Here is a 23,254-nt window from a genome sequence, read left to right as displayed (position 1 = left end):
ACTAAATATGTCAAATGAAACTTAAAATACTATTCAAATGCATTTTTTTATATTTTGGCCTACAAAATATAATAAAATTATATAACCATAAAATCAAGTGTCGACTGACAGATTCAAGAAACCAGGGACCATTTACCAAATATCGGTATATGGTTTCAGAAGGAACGTGCGCAGCCCTAGGTACCAGTGTCAAATGAATCTTTCCTTCGAACTGTTTCATAAGCCTTTTGAAGCGAACAGATTGTTGATGTGATCATGTTTATTCTTGTGATGAAGTTGGGCGAAGGGAGTGAACATTGTGTGCAATTTACAATACGCAGCGCTCCCGCGAACTCTTCTGAAATAAAAAACGAGAAAGTCAGTTCTATCCAAGATGGCGTCGATAAACACATGTTACATCAGTTGCGGGTGTAATCGTACGCCGTTTAGTGCCGACTGGGGACGAAATAATTTGATTTGTTACGCATCGTGTAGAGCTGTGGCTATCTATCGGCCAGAGGTAATAATTTCATGTTTGTTTCGAACTGGTATGCTTATATTGCGCATAAACTGATTGGAACCGACACGCTTAAAATCGCAATTTTCACAACTGTTGACACATGTGTCGACGAAATATCAACAAAGGGGGTAAAGATTAAGGTTACTGTCAAAATTTACAAGATAGTCTAATCGAAGTCATATTTACTGCCTGGTTGTTATGTATCGCATGTATTGTAAAGAGTTAGTTGCATATCATTGCACGAATATTGCATCACAATACTGAACATTTTTTCAGCGATTATCATTTATATTTCGGGACTGGTCATTTATTATGGGTGGTGATCAGAGTGAATCAAGGGAGGGTCACACCAAAATATGGCAGAAGGCGTTGTTGTCTATACATGTTCTACAGATATGTATACTCGGTCCCTGTGGTACCGATGCATTAATTTCTAGTAGTTCACGCGGGACACGCATCTTACCGGCTCTCTATTAATACAAATCATTAACCAGGAAGTCCATGCATCGTAAACAATTTCAATTTCCTCAGAATGTTCCGTCTGCTGTAAATTAGTATTTATTAACACATTGGTATTTCTTTCTGGCATCTTTTTGATATTGCCTTACTCCGATATATCAATGGACAACGATATAACCGATAACCCGCAGTTTCCCAATAACTAATACTGGTAACAGAAGTTACGTTGTCTGCCCATTTTTCTCATTATGCATGTTATGTGGCCATGATCTATTAGGAGATCATAAGGGCCATAATGCCATACTTAGAAATACGTTCTTCACTAGTAGCCAATTGATAGATCTATACATACTTTTGGCATACAGCTTTTTACAAAAAGTGCTTTTTTATATATTTATTGTCAACTTTTAACATGTTTCCATTTTTATTTTTGACAAATTGTTTCCATCTAAATTTTCAAACAAAAATCTTACAATATCTTTTCTGATATTTTGTTGTTGGTTTTGCTGTTGATTTGGTAAAATATTTTTTTCTTACTTTTCGGTTAATATGCATATACTACCTGTTACTTATTACAAATTCAGAATTTTACTTGCGCTGTCTATGCACTTGTCTGGACAAATCACTGAAGTCTGGCATCATCATACTGTGTGGCAGGTAAAAATATGTTCTATTTTTGTCCTTTTGGGGCCTCCATACACAACTTTACCCTATACAGCGATACAGGTTCTCCCTTGTCAAGATGAAAATCGCGCTTGGCTTTCACTCAGCCTGACTAACGGAAATAATGAACTTTTATTGGAAAAAGATACGTAGTTAGATAAACTAAATGACATCTGATGTAGAGAACAGGAAAGTCATAAAGTTGAGTGAGTGCATTTTATTCCATTTAGCGTATATAACAAGTACCGCAATACCATAAGGTTGCAGGCTACCCCACAAAAGTTTCTGTATACGTATTGTGCAATCCGCTGTATCATATGACACATCCTGGATGCAAAACCGGGGTGAAATTCAACATAGCAGTATGTGTTGTATAATTTTCTTACCATGAATGGATCGGAACTGTCATGCTGTTATATGAGATGCATTCCAGTCTGCTATATAAAAAACAGGCAATCAGTCACGTACATACATTACAGGGGCACAGGTGGCCCAGTTGTCTAAGGCTCCGCAATTCGCTGTGCAGAGTTGCATCCCTTGGGCACGCCAGAAAGCTATGATTGTGGGTTCGAAGCCTGGTTCGCCCTGATTGTGTTTCCAGGTTTGTCAACACCATACCCGTGCTCGTCGGTTTCACCGAAGTGGTAAACGTCTGAGACCTGTGTAGCAGGGCGTGGAGTCATCCCACAGATGACATCCTTACCTTGTCAGCTTGCTGACGGGATTAACCTCTTTGGTCATGTGGACAAGGCGTCCGACCTCGGTTCAGAAGGTCCGTGGTTTGAAACCCATCATGGGACTCGGAAATTTTATGGCCGCTACACCTGCATCACTTCGGGCTTTCCTCCCACATTAAGCTGACACGCCATGATATAACTGGATTACTGTTAAAAGTGACGTTAAACCCAACTCACTCACTCACTCTGCCAAGAGGCCTTGATGTTACGAAGGGATGTTACATTAGGAAGGGATTATCGATTAGTTGCACAAATTAGATAATATACCATAAATCTGAGTCTGACACGGTGTTTGAAATAAAAAAAATTGCTAGGCTGCCATCAGGACCCACAAACGCTAGAAGTTGAATAGAACTAAACTATTCAGGCTATCATTAAAAAAACTGCAGCTCATTGTGACAAATAAATCAACACATAATTTACTGCCGGCCATAAGGACCCACACAAATTCGAAACTACGGGCCTGACACGAGATCTACCTGCCATGGGCCTACAGCAGACACTTAATTCGAGCACTGGTCTAACACTTGTAATATCATGATGCTTAGCATAGATGTGACATTTACAAATTGTGGTTTTTTTACCCAGGGCTGGTCAACAAAACCTGCAAGTGTTGTCTCCACCCTCACCGGGCACCAAGACAGAGTCAACTGTGTTCAGTGGATAAGGAACCCAGATAACAGTAAGTTCATGCAGTTGTGAGAATAGTAGAGATTTTTTAAAGTCACTTTCTTTGTGGACCTGTTAACCCAAAATTCCAAAACTGTGGAATATAATAACATTTGTGAGCAGATTATTTCATTTTCAATCTTAGAGTGAGTCAGTGAGTATGGTTTTACGCCGCTTTTAGCAATATTCCAGCAATATCATGGCGGAGGACACCAGAAATGGGCTTCACACATTGTACCCATGTCGGGAATCGAACCTGGGTCTTCGGCGTGACAAGCGAACGCTTTAACCACTAGGCTACCCGACCGCCCCCTCAATCTTAGAATCGTAAAACAATCTTCTATATTCTTCAGTGTGCAATTTGCGTTTAATTGTGAAGGCTGGGGCAAACAAAAAAATGTAAGTGAACGATACTGACCGATGGATTGTATATCTGTTGAATGTCATCTGCTGTAAACACTGCCCGTTTCAAGATGTGTGTCACCACAAGGTTTTAAAACTGTCAACTGTGAAACCTTTGATCACATTGCTAGTCAGTTCAGCATATTAAATGTATGATACCTTAAAGTATAAGTAAAAGGTGGCCTAAAACAACAAAGCAAACCAAACCAAATCTTTTTTCTGACCGGGGCGGTGGGGTAGCCTTGTGGTTGAACTGTTCACTTGTCACGCCAAAGACCTGGGTTCGATTCCCCACATGGGTACTAGGGCTGGGACGAGTCCGAATTAACTACTCGGGTACCCACCCCCCCTATATACCCGACCATACCCGGGTACCCACTGTAGGTCTCAAGAGATAGGTACAAAATGTCCGATTGGGCATTTTTTTACCATAGCACATGCAAAACGTATTAACATACATGTATCAAACAATCTGGTCATGCATACACTGAAGTTGACTCAAGTTATATCTTTATTCAAAGATTTGAAAAGTCAGAAGGAATGGGTGCATTGTCAGAAAGAAATGCGAACATTTGTGACTTGTAGTGTAACCATAGAGTTCAAGATAGTTTTTGTCATTAAACAATATATCACATGACTAACCAGGGGTCCGGGTAGTCCTGTGGGTACCCGGGTCCTACTTAGTACCCACCCGACCCGGGTACCCAAGTTACCCCTCCGAGCCCTAATGGGTACAATGTGTGAAGCCCATTTCTGGTGTCCCCCGCCGTGATATTGCTGGAGTATTGCTAAAAGCGGCATAAAACCATACTCATTCACACACTCATTTTTCTGATCATTATTTGTAGACTTTGGTTGTGAGCAGCTACAGTTATGACATCAAGCAATATTCATCTGTTTTATGTATCTCTTGATGCACAGGCAGAGAGGATGAGTTGGTGTCTGGATCTGTGGACAAGACGGTGCGAGTATGGAGACAGGAAGGAGAACACGTGAGTAGAACAGTAACGTGCTTGTTTGTTCGGTTGGTTAACAGTTGATGATTGTGTTTGTAGTTTAACGCCAATCACAGGAATATTCAAGGTATGACGACAGTCAATAAATAATCGGGTCTCAAAGAGACCATCAAGTGATCGATATTATGAGCACTGTCTCATACTGACAAACTGTCCCTACCAGCCACACTAAATAGTCCCATGTGATGAAGTAGCAAATATGGTCTAGACACTGACAAGGGTCATCAGTAGCACCTGGTAATGTTAATTTCAGAATTACCTCCTCTTGAATATGTTGCGTAAGTGAGTATAATATTGTTGTTTGACCTCCAACCAAAGGTTGTTACCCAAAAATCTGTAAACAAACTTACAAAAAATTCCTTCTGTGTTTCCAGTACAGCTTGACCACTACGTTGAAGGGGCATACAGGGGCAGTCAATGCCGTGGCAACGGTTAAAGTGTGCCCCAACGTTTTTGACCACAACACTGCGACTGTGTACATAGCAACAGCATCGACAGACTCTACTGTCCGAATTTGGAGACGAGAGCCAGAGAAAGGTTGAAAAAGTTGCTGCTATGAGTTGGTGTTCTGTTTTTAGTTATACCCAATCAGAATCCGGTCAGCCTCCTCACGACATTTAGGAAGTCACAACTTGCAGTGCAGAGTTGTGTCCCTTGGCATGCCAGGAACCTATGATTCTGGGTTTGAATCCTTGTTTGCCCTGATCATTTTTTCTAGGTTTGTCCTCACCATACCTGTACTGGAGGCTTGACCAGAGTGGTAAACATTCTCTTTGGGCTTTTCTCCCATGTGAAGCTGACGCACTGTGATGTGACAGAAATACTGTTCAAAGCGGCATTCAACCAAACTGACCCCACTGTAGTGGTATGGTCAGGTAGTCTAGTGGTTAAAGTGTTGACTTGTCACTCCAAAGGCCTGAGTTTGATTCACCAAAATGTAGCTCACCTGTTTCTTTATCCTGGAGTCAACCCATGCTTGCCGTAAAAGGCGACTATGCTTGCCGTAAAAGGCGACTATGCTTGCCGTAAAAGGCGACTATGCTTGCCGTAAAAGGCGACTATGCTTGTCGTAAAAGGCGACTAACGGGATCGGGTGGTCAGGCTCGCTGACTTGGTTGATGCATGTCATCGATCCCAATTGCGTGGATCCATGCTCATGATATTAATCACTGGATTGTCTGGTCCAGACTCGATTATTTACAGACCGCCGTCATATAGTTGGAATATTGCTGAGTGCGGCGTTAAACAACACGGACTGCTGTGATGTAGATGAAGTTTTGCTGACTGTGGCGTAAATCCATGTTTTTTCACTAAACATACATGTTCAACTACTTGTGGAAGTTAAATTGCTTTTCAAAAGATATTTTAAAAGAAAAAGTTTTGGTCAAAATTAATATCTACGTTTGTTGCTTGATTCTCAACAGATTTTGAAGAGGTGCAAGTGTTGTCATTCGGGACAGGTTTTGTGCTGACTGTGGCGTTCTGTCTCATCCCAGACACTAACAGTAAGTAACTGATAGATGTGATTGTCAGAAAACATGTATACTGTCAAGGCCTAACTGATGAACTGAGTCATAAGGGATGTGACCGGTTCTCATGTACCCAGGCATGGGTCGGGCTTAGATGGTACCTGAACAAGGGAGAGAACTCACATCTTTACTTCTCTAACACACGTCTAGATTGATGCTACATGTATTCAAGTCTTGTTGGAATGCTACCATTATTGTTGATTTATACCATACTTGTTGAAATAAAAGGTCGCTTTCGAAAAGTGTCACTATAAATCTCATTAAAATCAGATCTTAGTCACGTCAGACCTACCTTGTGCAAACTTTGACCAACCAATGGAATGACTGACAAGAAGTTGACATTAGCCAATCAGAAGGCATTTTTCTTGTGCTTTACGGCACTAATTTCAAATTGGCGACAACACTTTGAAACATATTTTGTCAAATTCTCGATAAAAAATTTGAAACCTGAACAAAAGAACATCTCAAATGGCTAATAGATGGTCCAGATTGTATGGATTCAGTCATTAATCCCGTAACTATCATTCGGAATACCCCGTGTTAAAGTTTTCAAGATTGCATGATCTTGTAAGCAACGCTTTGATTGGTCGGATGAAAGGTCGTTCTGACGTGAACCCTAATGGGATGTCCTCAGATCTTTGTTAAGGTAGCGAGAACTAAGATCTGATTTTAATGAGATTGCATCACTATTGAATGTATTATGTTAATCAACTAGAGTTTAAATTTATGCATGAAAGGCAAGTCTCCTTGTCATATCCCAAATGCTAAAACTTTAAGAATTAGGGGGATTCAAATATTATAGGAGCAAACTTCAACATGCTCAAGGACCCCAGAACCCCCTTAATTTATAACACTGTGCCACACACCCTCATGAGTGTGATTCACCCATTGTACTCTCTTCCAGTTCCAGTGCTGGCATGTGGTGCCGACGACTCCAAGATCCACCTGTATGTGTTGCAGGAAGGACAGGTGTGTATCATTATCAGGGTCAAACCATGGAGATTCTAGGGTAGAAATAGTGACCAATAACCATGGTAATCTATGCTTGTCACCGCCTCCGTGGTCTAGAGGTACAGCGTCCGCCTGGAGAGCAGAAGGTCTGGGGTTCGATCCCCGGCTGTGTAATTCCAAAAGATGTTAAAAGATGGTACTTATTGCTACCCTGTCTGGCGCTTGGCATTAAGGGGCTAAAGCAAGGACTGGTGGGCTCGGAGTCAGTATACTGTGTCTGAGTGGGGTATTCATGTTAAACTGCGGCATGGTATCTCAGTGTGCTAGCACTATAAATCGGCATTAGTCCGGACTAGTACCAGCAGCCACACACGTGCATGCATGTCGCTATATAAGTGCAATAATCTTGGACGCGACGTTAAACCCCATTTTACCTCACCTCACCTATGCTTGTCTTAGGAGTGGAATTAAATATATCAGGAGGTCAGACTCTGCGACTTGGTTGAGGGTGTGTCATTGTGCCCGAGGGTCTGGATCGTTGCTGAAAATTGTCTGTGACTTGTTTATCTGGTCCAGCCTAGTTTTTTTTACCACAGCACACCACAATGTTCCAGCATGTAAATAATCAAGTTTGGACCCGACAGTTCAGTGATTGATATTATGAGCAACTATTGGGGTACAATGACACACTATCAACTAAGCCACCAAGCCTGACTACCATAATATTCCCAATTTTCACGTCAGTTATCTGCACCTTTTGTCCCAATACCAACTGTCATATCTCTCCCACATTTGGAAGTTGTCATTCGACCATTGCGTTTATCTCCCTTGCCCAGCTTCATCTATGGGGAACAACTCACTAGACTTTTCCCTCTCAAAAATAACGTTGTACAATTGACAACGTCATTAAGTTGCAAGCGCATGTTCGAATCGCCAGAAATGACCATAAAGCAATGGTTTATTGTGAAATAAACCATGCTTGGTTCTTCATTGTTCTTGCGATTTATCTATCTTAAATACCCCCATAAGCGTAAAGGCATATTGCAATCAATTGTTATAAAAATATATGTCATTACAACAATCTTAAAATCTTCGATGTTATTCAGCACTGTAATTCAACACATTCCAATCCCATTCTATTATCAGCCAATCAGGAAACGGTAGTCGTGTGAGCGTGGCCTAATTTGATTTTGGTTTTGCCACAAACACACTATGCCGAATTGCCATAACAATGTAAACCATCTGCATGTTTGATCACTTACAGTGAATCTTGTCAACCTTGAGATTGTGTATGTATAAACCCAATCCTTTATAGTATGTTGGAATTGGAAGTAAAGTTATTCAGTAAAACTAAATACTAATTATCCTGCCTGATCAGCTTGTGGTTGGTCCCCAGTTTGTGAGGAAGAGAGTGCTGACGGGCCACGAGGACTGGGTCAGGGGGATGGAGTTTGCTGTGGAGGGTGAGTAGTTGCTGATGCTGAACAAGACGATCTCAACATCAGAACCTCGTCTTCATTGTCAGGGGGATATGGCCTTGATCTAGATTATGCATTGGATCCTTGGCGATTATACATTGATTTGCGTAGATTTTGCATTGGATCTTTGAGATTATGCATTGATTTGTGTAGATTTTGCATTGGATCTTGGAGATTATGCATTTGTGTAGATTTTTCAATGGATCTTGGAGATTATGCATTGATTTGTGTAGATTATGCATTAGATCCTTGGAGATTATGCATTGATTTGTGTAGATTTCACAATGGATCTTGGAGATTATGCATTGATTTGTGTAGATTGTGCATTGTCCAAAACTGCCAGAGAAAAAACAACTAGTGTTTAAACTACCGGTATTTGAATTTTTAGCATAAGTCTCATAAGTTACCATGGTAACTTCTAATTTTGATTGATAACTTGCTACCCTTTAATGATTGATGTCCCATTTTGATATGTACTGAACAAAAAAAGTTTAAGGGATCCTAAATATTTTGTGGGATGTTTTTATGAAATTGTCTTCACAACAACAAATATATCCCAAAAAATATTCAGGACCCTAACGTGTTTTGTTCAGCATAGTTGGATAGGTACATCCACCATTCTAGAGGTATGAAGGCATGATACAGCTAATCACACATGTCTGTGTCCCTCCCTCGCTGTGTAGACGGCGGGGACCTGCTACTGGCCAGCTGTTCTCAGGACCACTTCATCCGCATCTGGAGACTGGCCGGCCGGGACAGCAACACCGGGACGTCCTCCTCCTCCATCAGCTGCCTCTCCCTGGAGGAAGACATCAAGATGAGGGAGAACACGTTTGCTTTTCACCACAATGGTGAGTCCCTGTCAGACATGTCACGCTACATGTCACGCTACACCTACCTCGCAATGGTGAGTCCCTGTCAGACATGTCACGCTACACCTACCTCGCAATGGTGAGTCCCTGTCAGACATGTCACGCTACATGTCACGCTACACCTACCTCGCAATGGTGAATCCCTGTCAGACATGTCACGCTACATGTCACGCTACACCTACCTCGCATATCAATACATATCCAAGAGATCCAGAGAAACTGAGTATTTTTTTAGGAAATGCAACTTATATCATCATAACCCAATTATTTTTGATTTTCTTGTGTAGAAATATGCATGAAAATTTTAAAACACTATAACACTGTAGGTAATTACCCATTGAGCCTTTCTAGCTTGCACACCTGAATATCTTCACAAGTCTTTATTTACTGACTGAATGCAGGCATCACTTATTCCTAAACTCTGCTACAGTGAATAATGCACAAACGGGCTATGTCTCACTTATAGTAGCTGAGACAAGTATCACTGTTGTGAGCTTATGTAATATGTGACACAGAACTAGAAGTAAATTGAAACAACATTGTAGGCAGAATTATTTTAGAAATTACTCCTCTTTCAAAAATAACCAGTAGACTTGACCCAGCATTTTCGAATACCAAAAGCAAACTGACTGACTGTGACAATGAACACAAGTAACAAAAGGGTAAACATAAGAATAGTACTGTTTAATGTTAGTTTTCAGAAAATAATAAACAGGTGGAGTGTCAACTTAGTAACTTTAACTCAGTGAAAATTTAAGTCTTGATTCATCCATTTCTGAAAACGCAGGTCCATAATTACAGAACAGCCAATAAACCACCGATAGAGAACACATGCTCATTACATGAATATCACCGATGTTTTGTTCGACAACAAAGATTTATAAGGTACTTTATTTGCCGGTCCACAGGGACTGGCAGTCACATTAATTACCGATCCAAGCCTGATTTTACCGGTAAAAAACTTATAATTACCATAAACGGGAACACTGCGTTTACAGTTAATTTATCTCTTACATATGAATTAAAATTAGAATGCTTAGGTAATTTAGGGAATACAATAATATCCAACCATCGGGCGTGCAACTTTTCAAAACTTACCATCAAGCGAAATAGACCATCTCGGGCTGTCAGATTTTTTAAACACTTCTTAATGGCTTAAAAAACAACTTGGAGCCCTGTATCCATAGCTGTCATTTAGCTCTAGACCCGTAAAGATTCCAGGGTAGAATAGGTCTTCAGCAACCCATGCTTGCCTTAAAAGGTGACTATGCTTGTCGTAAAAGGCGACTAACGGGATCGAGTGGTCAGGCTCGCTGACCTGGTTGATGCATGTCATTGACCCCAATTGCGTGGATCGATGCCCATGATATTAATCTCTGGATTGTCTGGTCCAGACTCGATTATTTACAGTCCGCCGTCATATAGCTGGAATATTGCTGAGTGCAGCGTTAAACAACAAACCAACCAACCAACCAAATCACATAGCTCTGATATTGCTGAGTGCAGCATTAAACAATAAACAAACATACGAACAAACTGTATCGATAACATGAGGCACCAGATGATATGACCACTTTGGTTTATAAAAGGGGGAGGGGATCTGGACCCCTCTCTGGATCCACCTATGCACAGTATGATGTATATCTAACTACTGTGTTTGTGGTGCGGTTACAGCAATTTCCTCATGCTCCATGTGACCTGGCTAGGAAGGAGTTGTTGATATCAACTCCCACAGTGACTATAAGGACGAGTTGTTGCAAAACTTCATAACTATGACTTATGGAAGTTGATGCAGAGTTAAAACATAAATCGATACATTCGCATCAGTGTATCACATTGTCAGGTGTAAATTTGTGATGCATTGACAGTTACCCCAAAGAACCAAAATAATTAGTTATTTATGGTTGGAATAACGGAGGCACCATTCTGTGAGACTCACAGTGTGAGTGTCTTTACTCTGTGAGAACTGGGTTCATTATTGTCTGTCATGTGTTCTATTTCACGGGTGGCAGTCATCTAAGATGCGGCAATTTGCTGTGCAGAGTGGCTTCCCCTGGGAATGCCGGAAACTTTTGATCATGGGTTTGAGTCCTGGTTTGCCCCAGTTATGTTCAAGGATGAGAATCTTCCGTGGATCTGCAAATTTTAGTGACTACAAATGTGTTAAAATCTCTGATGGCTTCCCCCGTAAACAGCCCCAGATTATGGTCCACGCTCAGTTGCAAAGATGTTTCAGCTGAAAAGGAAAATATCCATTCTCACCCCTGTATGTTTCTAGGTTTGTCAGCACCATACCCGTGCTCGTGGGTTTCACTGAAGTGGTAAACGTCTGAGACCTGCATCACTTCGGGCTTTCCTCCCACATTAAGCTGACACGCCGTGATATAACTGGAATACTGTTACAAGTGACGTTAAACCCAACTCACTCTCTCAATCTATTTCATGAACAGAGGCAAAATATGCTCACAGCCTTGTCGGGTATTGTTGGTGACATGTTGGAAATCGATGTACAACTCATTCTATACATAAGTGCAGTTCTATTTCATTCTAATAATGAATGCATTTTCCTCTCGAAAAACCGAAAATATATACTTTTGTATTATCAGCCTCCTGTCCATCTTCCTGTCATACATGTTATTCTGAAATCAATTAAACATGTTGCAGATGTTGAGAGATTTCTAGCTGTGAGTCTGGAGTCTGTTTTGAGTGGTCATGAAAACTGGATCTACACTGTCCGATGGCGGCCCCAGGAGATGAAAGGTAAATATCTGGGAACAGGTATGCTTTTCTGCTTACAAGTATAAAAATTGTGTTTCTACATTATTTTGGTGGTGAAGTTGGCATTGTTGCCTGATTTCTGAGAGCTGTTAAGGGACTGTTCATTTTTCATAGAGAGGGTTTTGTCAAAGGTTTTTGAGACCGCCTCCATGGTCCAGTGGTAGAACATCTACCTGGAGAGCAGAAGGTTGTGGGTTCAATTCCCGGCAGCGTGATACCAAAACATGTTAAAAGATGGTACTTGTTGTTACCCTGCCTGGCGCTTGGCATCATGGGGCTAAAGCAGGGACTGGTCGATTCGGGGTCAGTATGGTATCTCAGTGGGCAAGCACTACAAAATTGGCTTCAGTCAGGGCTAGTACAAGCAGCTACAAACACACAATCACATATGTGATTTTCTGATTTTTGTCTCATTTTCTTTAGTCCAGTGAAAAACATAAAATGCTTATATACATTCTTCAAAAAAAGAAACCCACAGGTAGTTGATAGTTCATTTGAACCTGGCTACACCAAAAATTCGGTGTAAAAATTGGATATGTGTTATTGGAAAATGTTGGTGGTCTGATATTTGACAAAGAATGCATAAAAACACCATTGTCTATTTGCAATGTCTTAAACGGCATTAATACATGCACGCACGCACGCACGCACGCACGCACGCACGCTCGCATGCACGCATGCACACACACACACACATTGCTTTATAAGTGGAATAATCTTGAACGCAACATTTAACCCATTTCACCTCACCTCCAAGTTTTGGATGCACTAATGTATTGAAAATGCATTAATGTATTGAAAATAATATTTTTGGTTGACCCTCACCATGTCCTTGTACATCTTTTTTATGACCCGCCCTGAAAAGCCAAATGCAAAAGCACTTAATATCATATTAGAATGGCTGATTGTGTATTATCGTACACTAGTAATGTGGGGGGTCGGCGGTCGGGTAGCCTTGTGGTTAAAGTGTTCGCTCGTCATGCCGAAGACCCGGGTTCAATTCCTGATGTGGCTATAATGTGTGAAGCCCATTTCTGGTGTCCCCCGCCGTGATATTGCTGGAATATTGCTAAAAGCGGCGTAAAACCATACTCACTCACACACTCACTAGTTATGTGGGAAAATGCTCATAATATCAATCACTGGTTTGTCTCGTCAAAACACACACCAAAGCATCAAAACTGAATAGATGTAGAGATGCTTTTGATTTATCAAGATAATTGGTCAGTGTGACACATTTGTTTGTAAAATATCTGTGTTGCTAGGCAACCAGTGGCACCAGCCTATGAGCCTTCTGTCAGCATCAATGGACAAGACGATGATCGTATGGCAGTTTGATGTGGCAGCGGGAGTGTGGCTTGAAATGGTAAGTGAATCTCATTCTTGACATCATATGATATGCATGGCCGTGTTAAAATACATTACATAAGTATTTGAGATTTAACAATTGTCCAGGCAATGAGAGATCCAGTAGTTTAGAGTAACCTCCCTAGATAACTGATGGAAATGGCATGATATTCTTGCCAACATTCAGAAGCAGAGCAATTTCTGTAACATTCCCAGAGTCATCAGACATGTTATTGCACTCGACAGACCACCAGCCCATGGACTTGGGCTAATACTCAGCAGCTGTTATTCTCTGAATTTAGCTCAACCACTGAGGAGGGTGGTGGGGTAGCCTAGTGGTTAAAGCATTCACACGTCATGCCGAAGACCTGGGTTCAATTCCCCACATGGGTACAATGTGTGAAGCCCATTTCTGGTGTCATCTACCATGATACAACTGGAATATTGCTAAAAGTGGCGTAAAACCATCGCTCACTCAACCACCGAGGTGCACTGACTGCAAACTGATTGAACAGAACAGTCTGACCCTCAACCTAGACAGAAAAATCTTGCTTTCAAGTTTTGTCTTATCTGGACTTCTGTTCTAAACTGGACATATCTGTCCCATGCAAGTCTGATTCAGGGACTGGTCATTTATTATATTTGCAGTGGGACTGGACTTAGGTCTGTGTCATATTTTGCAGAACCCCACTCATTTACTGTTATATTTTTTCATGCCCCCCCACCCCAGTATTTTTTCATGATGCGCCCCCTTCCCAATAATAAATTTATAATAAATGACCGTCCCCTAAATAATGTTTAAATTTATTAAAAATTATATTCTAAAAAATAGAACTGTTTTTCATGCACCTCTCCCCCACTCCTCCCCCTGCCACACACATACACACAGACACACCACCCATCCCCTAGTTGTCCAAATAGTTGTGGTATGTTTAGCATTTAGGCGACCACTGCATCCACTAGACATTTCCCCCCCCCCCCCCCCCCCCCCCCTCTTTGCCATGTTATTTTATTTCTGGTCTCCCGTTAATTTTATTGCCCACCCTCCAGCCCTGTGTACTATTTCTGCGTATAACAATTCTTATGATCAACAACATGAGTATATTGTGAACTGAACTGTTTAGTTGGTCACTGAGACATAATCGGGATGAACCTGTCATTGTAGGTGAGAGTTGGGGAGGTCGGCGGCAACAGTCTGGGTTTCTACGGAGGATTGATGAGTCCTGACGGTCAGTCCATCCTAGCTCACGGCTATCACGGAGCATTTCACCAGTGGTCACACCAGCAGGTAACATGCAACAGATACTACATGTTTCATAGACCTTGGACTTTCTTTCTGTGCAATCTTACCAAAACAAAAGTAGATGTAAAATCAGTAATTCAGGATTTTGGCCATAAAAAAAGTTAAAAACATGTGTTTCCCTAATATGCAGAACATTTATTGTGAATATTTCTTTCAAATCTTGCAATAATGGTTGGTTTGCTCCTGTGAATAAATACTTGTAGCTGGTTTAAGCTTGTCCAGATGACAACGCAGGAGTTATCTTTCCTTACTCAAACAATGCTGGCAGTGTTTATGCCTACTGAAAAAAACAAATGAAAATACTTAAGCCTTGTTGACATGGTTATCTGATAATGTTGAGTAAGCATCTGATAAAAACATTTTGTTTTGACTATTAATAATAATAATTCTTATTGAGAAATTTTGAAAATTGAATCAACTCAATTTATGTCAAACTGGGCATGTTGCATTTAGAACACTATATGGGCTCACTGACTCACTCACTCACTACATACTTATACTCTTCAGTCGACCTTGACATGGGAGCCGACAGTGACCGGCGGTGGTCATTTTGCCAGTGTGCAGGACGTAGACTGGGATCGAGAGGGAGGAGAGTTTCTGGTCAGTGTGAGTGAGGACCAGACCACCAGGCTCCATGCTCCATGGGTGACACCGGACAGAGAGGTGAGTAGTCAGTTATAACAGCCTCTATATACCGGAAACCGCTCCTTCCAGACAATCATTAGTCCGGAAATCCCGCCATCTGTAGTTAATATAAAAATATGTTTAACTAAACATTACGTGCGTCGTGGTTCATTAATTCAGAAATGCTCACAATCCAGATTAAGGAGGTTTCACTTGATATAAGTATATAGAATTGACCACATCAGTAAGAGGAAGACCCTGCAAATATGTCATTGAATGACACCCACAGTGTAAGTTTTTTCAAAGTGTTGGCTGTAAACTCTGTAGGGAATCAGGGATGGTTCCTCTACACCCCATGCTTGTTGTAGAGCTGTAGAGCATCAGGGGAGATCCTCTGTACCCCATGCTTGTTGTAGAGCTGTAGAGCATCAGGGGAGTTCCTCTGTACCTCATGCTTGTTGTAGAGCTGTATAGCATCAGGGGAGATCCTCTGTACCCCATGCTTGTTGTAGAGCTGTAGAGAATCTAGGGTAGTTCCTCTGCACCCCATGCTTGTTGTAGAGCTGTAGAGAATCTAGGGTAGTTCCTCTGCACCCCATGCTTGTTGTAGAGCTGTATAGCATCAGGGATGGTTCCTCTGCACCCCATGCTTGTTGTAGAGCTGTAGAGCATCAGGGGAGATCCTCTGCACCCAATGCTTGTTGTAGAGCTGTAGAGCATCAGGAGGGTTCCTCTGTACCCCATGCTTGTTGTAGAGCTGTAGAGCATCAGGAGAGTTCCTCTACACCCCGTGCTTGTTGTAGAGCTGTAGAGAATCTAGGGTAGTTCCTCTGTATCCCATGCTTGTTGTAGAGCTGTAGAGAATCTAGGGGTAGTTCCTCTGTACCCCATGCTTGTTGTAGAGCTGTAGAGAATCAAGGGGTAGTTCCTCTGTACCCCATGCTTGTTGTAGAGCTGTAGAGAATCTGGGGGTAGTATCTCTGTACCCCATGCTTGTAGAGCTGTAGAGAATCTGGGGGTAGTATCTCTGTACCCCATGCTTGTAGAGCTGTAGGGAATCTGGGGGTAGTATCTCTGTACCCCATGCTTGTAGAGCTGTAGAGAATCTGGGGGTAGTATCACTGTACCCCATGCTTGTTGTACAGCTGTAGAGAATCAAGGGGTAGTTCCTCTGTCCCCCATGCTTGTTGTATAGCTGTAGAGAATCAAGGGGTAGTTCCTCTGTCCCCCATGCTTGTTGTAGAGCTGTAGAGCATCAGGAGGGTTCCTCTGTACCCCATGCTTGTTGTAGAGCTGTAGAGCATCAGGAGGGTTCCTCTGTACCCCATGCTTGTTGTAGAGCTGTAGAGAATCTGGGGGTAGTATCTCTGTCCCCCATGCTTGTTGTAGAGCTGTAGAGAATAAGGGGGTAGTTCCTCTGTCCCCCATGCTTGTTGTAGAGCTGTAGAGCATCAGGAGGGTTCCTCTGTACCCCATGCTTGTTGTAGAGCTGTAGAGAATCTGGGGGTAGTATCTCTGTCCCCCATGCTTGTTGTAGAGCTGTAGAGAATCTGGGGGTAGTATCTCTGTACCCCATGCTTGTAGAGCTGTAGGGAATCTGGGGGTAGTATCTCTGTACCCCATGCTTGTAGAGCTGTAGAGAATCTGGGGGTAGTATCTCTGTACCCCATGCTTTTAGAGCTGTAGAGAATCTGGGGGTAGTATCTCTGTACCCCATGCTTGTTGTAGAGCTGTAGAGAATCTGGGGGTAGTATCTCTGTACCCCATGCTTGTAGAGCTGTAGAGAATCAAGGGGTAGTTCCTCTGTCCCCCATGCTTGTTGTAGAGCTGTAGAGAATCAGGAGGGTTCCTCTGAACCCATGCTTGTTGTAGAGCTGTAGAGCATCAGGAGGGTTCCTCTGTACTCCATGCTTGTTGTAGAGCTGTAGAGAATCTGGGGGTAGTATCTCTGTACCCCATGCTTGTTGTAGAGCTGTAGAGAATCTGGGGGTAGTATCTCTGTACCCCATGCTTGTTGTAGAGCTGTAGAGAATCAAGGGGTAGTTCCTCTGTCCCCCATGCTTGTAGAGCTGTAGAGAATCTGGGGGTAGTATCTCTGTCCCCCATGCTTGTTGTAGAGCTGTAGAGAATCTGGGGGTAGTATCTCTGTCCCCCATGCTTGTTGTAGAGCTGTAGAGAATCTGGGGGTAGTATCTCTGTCCCCCATTTGCAAAGGGACCACAACATGTTTCTGTTAATTGAGTCAAACGCCTTAGCAAAATCAACAAATATAGCATACATTTTTTCTCCTTTTCGTGCTAAATATCTCTGTACAAGTGTCTGCAATACAAATACATTATCAATTGTAGAGTATCCATGCCTGAAACCGGCTTGTGCTTCATCTATCTTATTAAAGGAATCTGTCCAAAATACTAAACGTTTGTGTATAATACTGGTAAAAATCTTACTGAAAACACTCAAAAGAGTTATACCCCTATAGTTATTGGTGACATTAGTTGATCCCTGTTTGTGCAAAGGAATTATTATCCCCAGAGTCCACTGTTCTGGAAAATAAGTCTTTTCAAGCATAACTTTAAAAAGAATTTCAAGGTAGGGGAGGAGAATATCGGACGAATATTTAAAAAATTCAGGAATTAAATTATCTTCACCAGCTGCTTTATTGCTTTTTAAGTTTGCGATGCTTTCTGAAATTTCATTAGGTGAATCAAGAATATCTGAAGTTAACTGACAAAAAGAGTTATCAAATACATTCCATTCGTCGATATCAAAACATCTTTCCTCGTTCTCTGTAGAAGTTGAAAACAGATCCCTGAAATAGTTAAACCAATCATCACTTGGAATATTGTTTTGTGTATAACGATTAGTATTTAGCCCTTTAAGAGTGGCCCAAAATTGTTTAGAATCGCGTATACAATGTTCAAGTTTTTCCTGTTTCTCTTTGAAAAAATTCGTTTTCTTTTCTCTGCATACACTATTATATTTATTTCTAATATAATTATACTCATATAATGAGTTATTATCCTTTTTTCTCCTAAAATTGTTTAAATATTTACATCTTTCCTTTTTGAGTAGCTCACATTCACGGTCAAACCACTGTTGACTAGATGTGTTAGAAGTACACACTCTTTTCATGTCGCTTGCTGCCGTGCACAAGGCCTCTGACATGTATCTAACACTTTCGTCTATATTGTGTAACACTTCGTCAACAGCCTTTTCTAATAAAGAGTAGCATTCACTGCTCAACAAGTTATACATAAATTGGTCAGCTTTATCATTGACCCAAACGAATTTGGAAGCCTTCTTATTACCATGAGCTTGCACGGGTTTAGTCTGCACAGAAGTATATAAGTTCGCCATGACAGGAAGATGACAGGATTCCGTGCGTGATACAATGGTGAAATTACAGCATACGTCAAACAACCCAGATGAACAGATTATGTAATCTATGACACTAGCACCTTGATGGCCAATAAACGTATAGTCTCCAACTTCTGAGTCTGACCCACATCTTCCATTCATGATATGTATATTTAAGACACTGCATAAATTTATCAAACTTTTTCCAAAGTTGTTTAACACATTATCTGCTGACGCTCGTACCATGTTAAAATGGTCGAGTAGAAAACTATACACGGAAGGATTATCATTTTCTAAATATTCAAGAATATCATCTTCAACAAAATCCGGCTCAGTACCTGTGCGTGCATTGAAATCTCCACCTAACATAATATAATAGTTGCCGCAGTGAGAAAGAACATCTAGTAGCTCCTCTTGCAACAATAGCACACCGTTACTACAATCAGGTGATAACGTACTGTACCAGCGTGACGATTCTGGGTGAATATACACACATGAGTACACTACATCCTTATCTATATTAAACATGGTTTTGTCTAATAACACAAATATTCCACTTTTACGGATTTTTGTCCATTTCACAAAATTCTCAAACTTTTTTCTTAAAAGGAGTACTATTCCACCTGAAAGGCGGCCGAAGTCAGATATTTTTTCTCCATCTTTTGTTATAACCTTAAAATCTGGAAATATGGATAGTAAGTCAATCTCTTTGGACCAGGATTCTGTCAATCCAATGATGTCACATTTACATATAAAGCTTACAAAGTCACGATCCTGTAATTTAGCCATCAGCCCTGATACATTCCAAAATAAAAATTGTACATCCTTGTTGATAATTCTGTGGGGTACACTTGTTTGAAGCACCCGTAAATGCTTGTTGTAGAGCTGTAGAGAATCTGGGGGTAGTATCTCTGTACCCCATGCTTGTTGTAGAGCTGTAGAGAATCTGGGGGTAGTATCTCTGTACCCAATCCTTGTAGAGCTGTAGAGAATCGGGGGGTAGTTCCTCTGTACCCCATGCTTGTTGTAGAGCTGTAGAGAATCGGGGGGTAGTTCCTCTGTACCCCATGCTTGTTGTAGAGCTGTAGAGAATCTGGGGGTAGTATATCTGTACCCCATGCTTGTTGTAGAGCTGTAGAGAATCTGGGGGTAGTTCCTCTGTACCCCATGCTTGTTGTAGAGCTGTAGAGAATCTGGGGGTAGTATCTCTGTACCCCATGCTTGTTGTAGAGCTGTAGAGAATCTGGGGGTAGTATCTCTGTACCCCATGCTTGTTGTAGAGCTGTAGAGAATCTGGGGGTAGTATCTCTGTACCCCATGCTTGTTGTAGAGCTGTAGAGAATCTGGGGGTAGTTCCTCTGTACCCCATGCTTGTTGTAGAGCTGTAGAGAATCTGGGGGTAGTTCCTCTGTACCCCATGCTTGTAGAGCTGTAGAGAATCTGGGGGTAGTTCCTCTGTACCCCATGCTTGTTGTAGAGCTGTAGAGAATCTGGGGGTAGTATCTCTGTACCCCATGCTTGTTGTAGAGCTGTAGAGAATCTGGGGGTAGTTCCTCTGTACCCCATGCTTGTTGTAGAGCTGTAGAGAATCTGGGGGTAGTTCCTCTGTACCCCATGCTTGTTGTAGAGCTGTAGAGAATCTGGGGGTAGTATCTCTGTACCCAATCCTTGTAGAGCTGTAGAGAATCAGGGGGTAGTTCCTCTGTACCCCATGCTTGTTGTAGAGCTGTAGAGAATCAAGGGGTAGTTCCTCTGTAACCCATGCTTGTAGAGCTGTAGAGAATCTGGGGGTAGTATCTCTGTACCCCATGATTGTAGAGCTGTAGAGAATCTGGGGGTAGTTCCTCTGTCCCCCATGCTTGTTGTAGAGCTGCAGCCTCTTAAATCATTCCTACACGGTTTCAGACATGTTGGTATGAACTGGCACGACCCCAGATCCATGGTTACGACCTGCAGTGCCTGAGCATGATCAGTCGGTACCAGTTTGTCTCCGGGGCCGATGAGAAGGTTGCACGAGTGTTCCACGCCCCACGCAACTTCATTGACAACTTCTGCCAGATTTGTGGTGTTCCTCTCGACTCGGAGTTGAAGAAAAAGGTAATGATCAGGAATAAAACACACTCTACTCCTATGGGGATTCCCAGGGCCCTTGCTTGTGGCAAGTTTGTTTTTTGATGTCATGGATGAGGTGATGAGGAGGCTCCGTGACTTTGTTGCGTGTCATCATACTTTGACATGGGATGTTGCTCATAATATCAGTCACTGGTTTGTCTGGTCCTGACTCGCTGATTTACAAGCCACTGAGTGTGACATTATAAACAAACTTCCTTGCCTCGCGAAGATGAGGTGTTCATACACATGACAAAACATATTTAAACATACTTTCATGTATGGTTTAAAGCCATTTTTAGCAATATTCTAGCAATATCACGGCACAGGACACAGGTTATAGGCTTTGTACCCATTTGTCATGTTTATGAACACCTCATCTTCCCGAGGCAAGGAAGTTAACTGTCTACAAAAGTCCAGTTTTCACCCTTGCCGAACTAGGCTGGAATTCTTGGGCTCGATCGTAGCGCCACCAGTGGCTATTACGAGTTATGTCCCTTCTATGCCTCTCCTATGGACCAATCAGATTCAACCTCTCTTATCACTTGCATTTGCTTCAAACAAAATGGCAGCGCCCAGTCAAGATAATCAAGATCTATATTGTGATAAAACAAATCTTACATCGCAAAGTGCATCAAATCATATGAGCACATGGCGTAAAAACATGAAAAGAGTTAGAAAATATCTGTTGACAATAAGTTGGCGGTGCAAATGCTTTGCAAAGCCTGCAATCGACCGAAATCAGTTTACGGACCATGCATAGACTCGTTAGTCCAGCCAAAATGTAACTCCATAATACCAGCCTTGTTGGCCAAGGGTGGAAACTGGACTAATCAGTGAACTCCCTTGCCTCGGGAAGATGATGAACACCTGTGCTTTGATTTGTTTAACAAGGACTGTGCTTCACAAAGTCTCATTTGAAATCTAGGTCTGGACTTAATAGTTAGTGTGGTATGCACAACTGAGGCAATTCTGTGAAATTAGATGCTCATCATGTTCATATGCCTTAAGATTCTTAGGCTTCATACAGTTGAGGGTAGCAGACAGACATGGCAATGTTTGAAGGGCTTGAATTAATTAATCTAGGACTGTCACGTGAGTTGAGACCCCCTTTACCCTGTTTGGTGTACATTTCAGACTGTGTCCTCTCTCCCCGAGGGAGCCAGTGTCCCTGCCCTGGGGCTGTCCAACAAGGCAATATTCCAGGGGGACGACAGTCTGAAGACAGACCGAGAACTACAGCGCCACCCTAACGAGCAGTACCCTGATGTGTACTTTACACCTGTAGCACTCACGGGTAATACTGGAAATCTTGAAATTAACGCGAGCGTGAATTAAATGCGAAAAATGCGAGGGGTCTTTGCTCGCATTAATAGTCGGAATGACTATCAACAATAAGATGGCCTCACTGCACACTTAGGATGGTGGAAATACCAACTTGAATATAAACACAAACACAGTTTATTGAGCATATTTACAGTATCTCCCCTTCAGCTCTCACAGTGTGTGTGTGTGTGTGTGTGCATGTGCGTGTGTGTACACACTATCTCAGAAACAAAATATCATTTTAAATTTTTATTATTTGTTTTATAGAACGTTTACGGTACATACAATGAATGAACACAGGGACATGCAGGCAATTGCTTGAGACAAACGGCAATAGGACATTTTCAGGGATTTATCAACTTTTTAAAGGAAATTCCTGAATATCATTACCAATTTGAAAATATTCCTTTGGGACTTTTGGGAAGACAATGAGTCAGTGTCCTTGAACTTGCACCCATCTGAAACCCTGTACATTGCTCAGATAGTTTTGTTGAATATGGTATTTTCTTTCCCAGCGCCACCTAGTGAGGAGAATCTGTTGCAGAACACACTGTGGCCGGAGACACAGAAGCTGTACGGGCACGGATACGAGGTGTTTGCCCTGGCCAGCAACCCTGCTGGAACAGTAGTCGCCACAGCCTGTAAGGTGAGGAGGACTCCCAGATGTCAACAGGACCAGTCTGTATCAAACTTTAGGCTTAGATAAATAAAAGAATTGGTTCTCAGGCAATGTTTTTTGAAAATATAGTGTGGGCGGGTGGTGTCTTTTTATTTTCCCTTTTTTTTTTCTTCTTTTTTTTCGGGGGGGACGGGGGAGGGGGGGTTCAGTATGGAAACAATAAACAGATGTGTAATCAATAAACAATTGTGTACAATCAACCTGGGAAAGGGCCTCCCTACAAAATGTATTCCTTGATGAGTAAAATACTAGAATACAGTATTTGACTACCGTTGGAAAAACAAATCATGTGGCGAACTTTATGATGATGCGGGCGGTGCCTGAGAACCAAGCCTACTTAGACTCTTCTGTAGCCTAACTTGTCTTAAAACCGAGTTGTCAAGAAATTATGGGGGATTACCCTAATTTTATGCCACGTTAATGGAAATCTTACACTTAAAGTATCAAAGTTAATAA

General features: G+C 41.8%; 1 protein-coding gene across 1 annotated transcript in view; it reads left to right on the top strand.

Annotated features, from left to right (window-relative positions):
• Positions 1–367: 367 nt before the first annotated feature.
• LOC124143120 (elongator complex protein 2-like) overlaps positions 368–23,254 on the top strand; it is a 28,526-nt gene continuing 5,639 nt past the window's right edge. Inside the window, exons 1-15 of the mRNA XM_046511948.2 lie at positions 368–499; positions 2,947–3,040; positions 4,351–4,421; positions 4,820–4,982; positions 5,870–5,950; positions 6,879–6,943; positions 8,322–8,388; positions 9,087–9,254; positions 11,940–12,035; positions 13,319–13,419; positions 14,566–14,688; positions 15,211–15,366; positions 20,590–20,781; positions 21,931–22,090; positions 22,635–22,765. Coding sequence (XP_046367904.2) covers positions 374–499; positions 2,947–3,040; positions 4,351–4,421; positions 4,820–4,982; positions 5,870–5,950; positions 6,879–6,943; positions 8,322–8,388; positions 9,087–9,254; positions 11,940–12,035; positions 13,319–13,419; positions 14,566–14,688; positions 15,211–15,366; positions 20,590–20,781; positions 21,931–22,090; positions 22,635–22,765 — 1,794 coding nt within the window. The 5' untranslated portion in view covers positions 368–373. The remainder of the gene's footprint in view (positions 500–2,946; positions 3,041–4,350; positions 4,422–4,819; positions 4,983–5,869; positions 5,951–6,878; positions 6,944–8,321; positions 8,389–9,086; positions 9,255–11,939; positions 12,036–13,318; positions 13,420–14,565; positions 14,689–15,210; positions 15,367–20,589; positions 20,782–21,930; positions 22,091–22,634; positions 22,766–23,254) is intronic.

This window comes from Haliotis rufescens, unplaced genomic scaffold (genome assembly GCF_023055435.1).
Source record: "Haliotis rufescens isolate VD_foot unplaced genomic scaffold, xgHalRufe1.0.p SCAF_10, whole genome shotgun sequence".
NCBI classification, from domain to species: Eukaryota; Metazoa; Mollusca; class Gastropoda; order Lepetellida; family Haliotidae; genus Haliotis; species Haliotis rufescens.
The sequence above is the reverse complement of the archived record's forward strand: the minus strand, read 5'-3'. Positions and strand labels throughout refer to the sequence as shown.